At 33.0% G+C, this 3407-nt stretch overlaps 1 protein-coding gene across 1 annotated transcript in view; it reads right to left on the bottom strand.

Moving 5' to 3' along the window:
- The window catches only part of LOC110263814 (zinc finger MYM-type protein 1-like), a 1672-nt gene extending 190 nt beyond the window's left edge, over positions 1–1482 (bottom strand). The window contains exon 1 of the mRNA XM_021105629.1: positions 68–1482. Within this exon, the coding sequence (XP_020961288.1) occupies positions 68–1482 (1415 nt within the window). The remainder of the gene's footprint in view (positions 1–67) is intronic.

Here is a 3407-nt window from a genome sequence, read left to right as displayed (position 1 = left end):
AAGACGAATTAATCTATCAATTAAAGGATATATATTTGATTTTCCTGTCTCTGTCAATTTTTGACACAATTTAGCAATAGTAGACAAATTCTGAAAATCTGGAGCTTTAACCACATCAAGTTCATAATGTTGTAACTCATAATCCAATTGAATATTTTCTTGCTCAGAAAAATCTAAAGAATAGAAATTCTTTGCAAGATTGCATATGTTGCAAATACTGAATAACTTGAAAGCATCTTTAGGATCTAAAGATGTACTCAATATGAGGAGCTCGGTTGCTTGCTCACTAAATCTACTATTTAGCTCTTTCAATTGAAAATCTATCACGCTAGTAAAAATGTCAACACGATAGTGGTGTTCAACAGTGACAACATCCTTTTTACGACGAGACCGAATTATGTCACTAAAAGAAGCACCCATATCAGGTATCTGAATAGCATGATCATTGCAGAAAGAACTAACTTTCTCCAAAAGTGCTCCCCAACTACTATCTCTTAACTGTTGAATCAATGATTTTGTACTAGAAACCAGATGCATAACATTCAAAATATCTTGAGATTTTTGTTGTAATACTTGACAAAATTTATCAGTGATTCCCATGATTTCTTTCATCATATGCAAAATGAAAACAAAATCAAATGATAATAAAGATTTAAGAGCATAAGTAGCATCACCACGTTGAGAATATGTAGATCCATTAGTAGCCAAATCTTCCAGAACTGAAGTTGTTGCTCCAAACATACGTAAAAGGCTACAAATTGAGTTGAAGTGAGAGCTCCACCTGGTATCTCCTGATCTTTTTAATGTGCCAATTTGATTTGCTCCCCTTCCTGTTTCAATTTGATTAGTTGCAACTAAATGGGAAATTTCAGTTGCATAAGCAGATCGTAATTCATCATTGCGTTTGCAAGAAGAGCACACAACATTGATAATATTACTCAAACTTTGGAAAAAAGCATGAACATCAACAACTTCTTTAGCCGCAGCAACAAGAGCTAGCTGTAATTGATGAGCAAAGCAATGAACATAATATGCATAAGGACATTCTTGAATAATTAAAGCTTGTAACCCTTTCCACTCTCCACGCATATTACTAGCTCCGTCATAACCTTGACCTCGAACATTTTGAATGTTGAGATTGTGATGAGATAATGCAGAACAAATCTCTTGTTTTAGAGTAGCAGAAGTAGTATCTTTGACATGAACAACATCTATTAGCCTTTCTTTGACAAATCCATGCTTATCAACAAATCTAACAACAAGTGCCATTTGTTCTCTTCTAGATTCATCTCTAGCTTCATCAACAATCAAACAAAACTTTGCATTACCAATCTCATTGCGAATTTCATTTTGCACCTTTCTAGCAAAAATATGTAGAATTTCCTTTTGAATAGAAGGTGATGTGTATATTGCATTTTGAGGAGTATTATCCAAAACAACTGCATCTACTTCTTTATTGTAAGAAGCTAATAATTTTAACATTTCAAGAAAATTTCCTCGATTCTGAGACTCATGACTCTCGTCATGTCCCCTAAAAGCACAAGCTTGAAATGTTAACCATCTGACAGTATCAATAGAGGCTTTAAGATGCAATCTATTGCTTAAAACTTGTTGTGAGCTTTGCTTAGCCAATACTTTGTCAATGTGACATAATTGATTAAGCAAATCTTTACAAGACTTAACAGCAATATTATGAGGAGAATTAAGAGAGATTTACCCACATGAGATAAAAATGCACAATCCTTTCCATTATTCACTTTTTTCCAATTGTGAAATCCTCCTGATGTGAATGGACTTGATTTTCTAGAAAATAAATAGCATGGAAGACAAAATACAACATCTACTTCTGGCGAATATTCTAGCCAAGAAAAACTCTTAAACCAATGAGCTTTGAAACGACGAGGATGACTTTCTAGACCAGAAAGAGGGTACTCATCCATAATAAATTGATATGGTCCAAACTTTATGTATGCTCTACGGATTTCATCTTGTTGATTGATAGGATAATTCCAAATTTGCGAACGCTTTCCGGGATCACGCATCAATGTATCAATATTAACTTGATCTATTTCAGTCCTTGTTATTTTGGCCTAATGTTTAATAACATGTTTTGTAATTTATATAAAATTACAAACTATTTTAATTAAATTAAAATTTTAAAAAATAAAAGACTGTTTGAACTGACAAAAAAGAGAAGAACACTTTTTCACCATCTCTCTCACATACAAAAGAAATACATGCTCATTAACATAGTGAGTAAAACACAAATGCAGCAAAGCATATAAAAGGCAACTAAAAAAAAACCAGTGAAAAGAGGGAACATGTGTTGTGCAGGCTAAAAAATTTAAATATAGAAGTAGAATAAGTGTTATACCTTAACATGATAATTTTTTATGTTTTTTAAAACTATGGGGGTACACAAATCGGACTTTCTGATTTGTGTTTAAAAAATTTTAAAAGTTTGGAGTACACAAATCGGACGGTCCGAGTAAAGAAATCGGACGGTCTGATTTCTGTACCTCTTAAAAATTGGACGGTCCGATTTATACTTCGTACATTAAATCATCCCACATTTTAGAAAAATACCACAATAGATTACAATTTAGAAAAACACCATTGTTAATCCAATATTAAAAATAAAAAAATAGTGTTGTGCATGCACTTGCGTTCAATGTGGTACACCAGCAAAATATAGGTTGTGTTTTACTTCGTCCCATGCATAGTTGGTCAAAGGCGCAGGGCTTGGGGGACACGTTTCGAGTATACATTCACTCTCATGCATAACGCATGTTGTGTTTTGTAGCTTTTTTTTTTTAGTTTATTGTTACTAACAAACACATCTTACGATTTATCATACTGTAAATTTGTAGATTCATATTTTTTCATAACACACCATGATATAATATTATTGAGTTACATTATTTTTTCTCCATTTTTAAATTAAATTCTGCATTTTTTATATCATTAACAAATTATGTAAATGTACTGATTCTAACCTATCTTGTTTGGAAATGAGACAAATAATAATTGTATTACTATTTGCAGTATAAAGGAATATATATATATATATATGCATGTGTGTGCGTGTGTGTGATAACAAGATCGTGTGTGTGATAACAAGATCAGTAAAGACGTGTTTATAAATATTAGATTAAACATTTTTTTTAGAGTTACCTGAAACGGTGATTTGGGCCTGAACGTGAAGTCCAGGCTCCTTTTAAGGCAGCGTCTAACTTGTATTGGTGCCGAGGTACCGCCGTCTGAGTTCCTCGAGAGGAGGTGGGGGTGGTACCTGCAAGAAACTCCAATGCTTAAGTTAGCAAGGGATTTAGGTAGATTTTTAGTAGATTGGGACGTGAATATACCTGAAAGGTGCCCGTGTATTTATAGTAGAATAGATAACTACA

Source organism: Arachis ipaensis, chromosome B06 (assembly GCF_000816755.2).
Source record: "Arachis ipaensis cultivar K30076 chromosome B06, Araip1.1, whole genome shotgun sequence".
NCBI lineage: Eukaryota > Viridiplantae > Streptophyta > Magnoliopsida > Fabales > Fabaceae > Arachis > Arachis ipaensis.
This window is presented reverse-complemented; position numbering and strand designations above follow the sequence as displayed.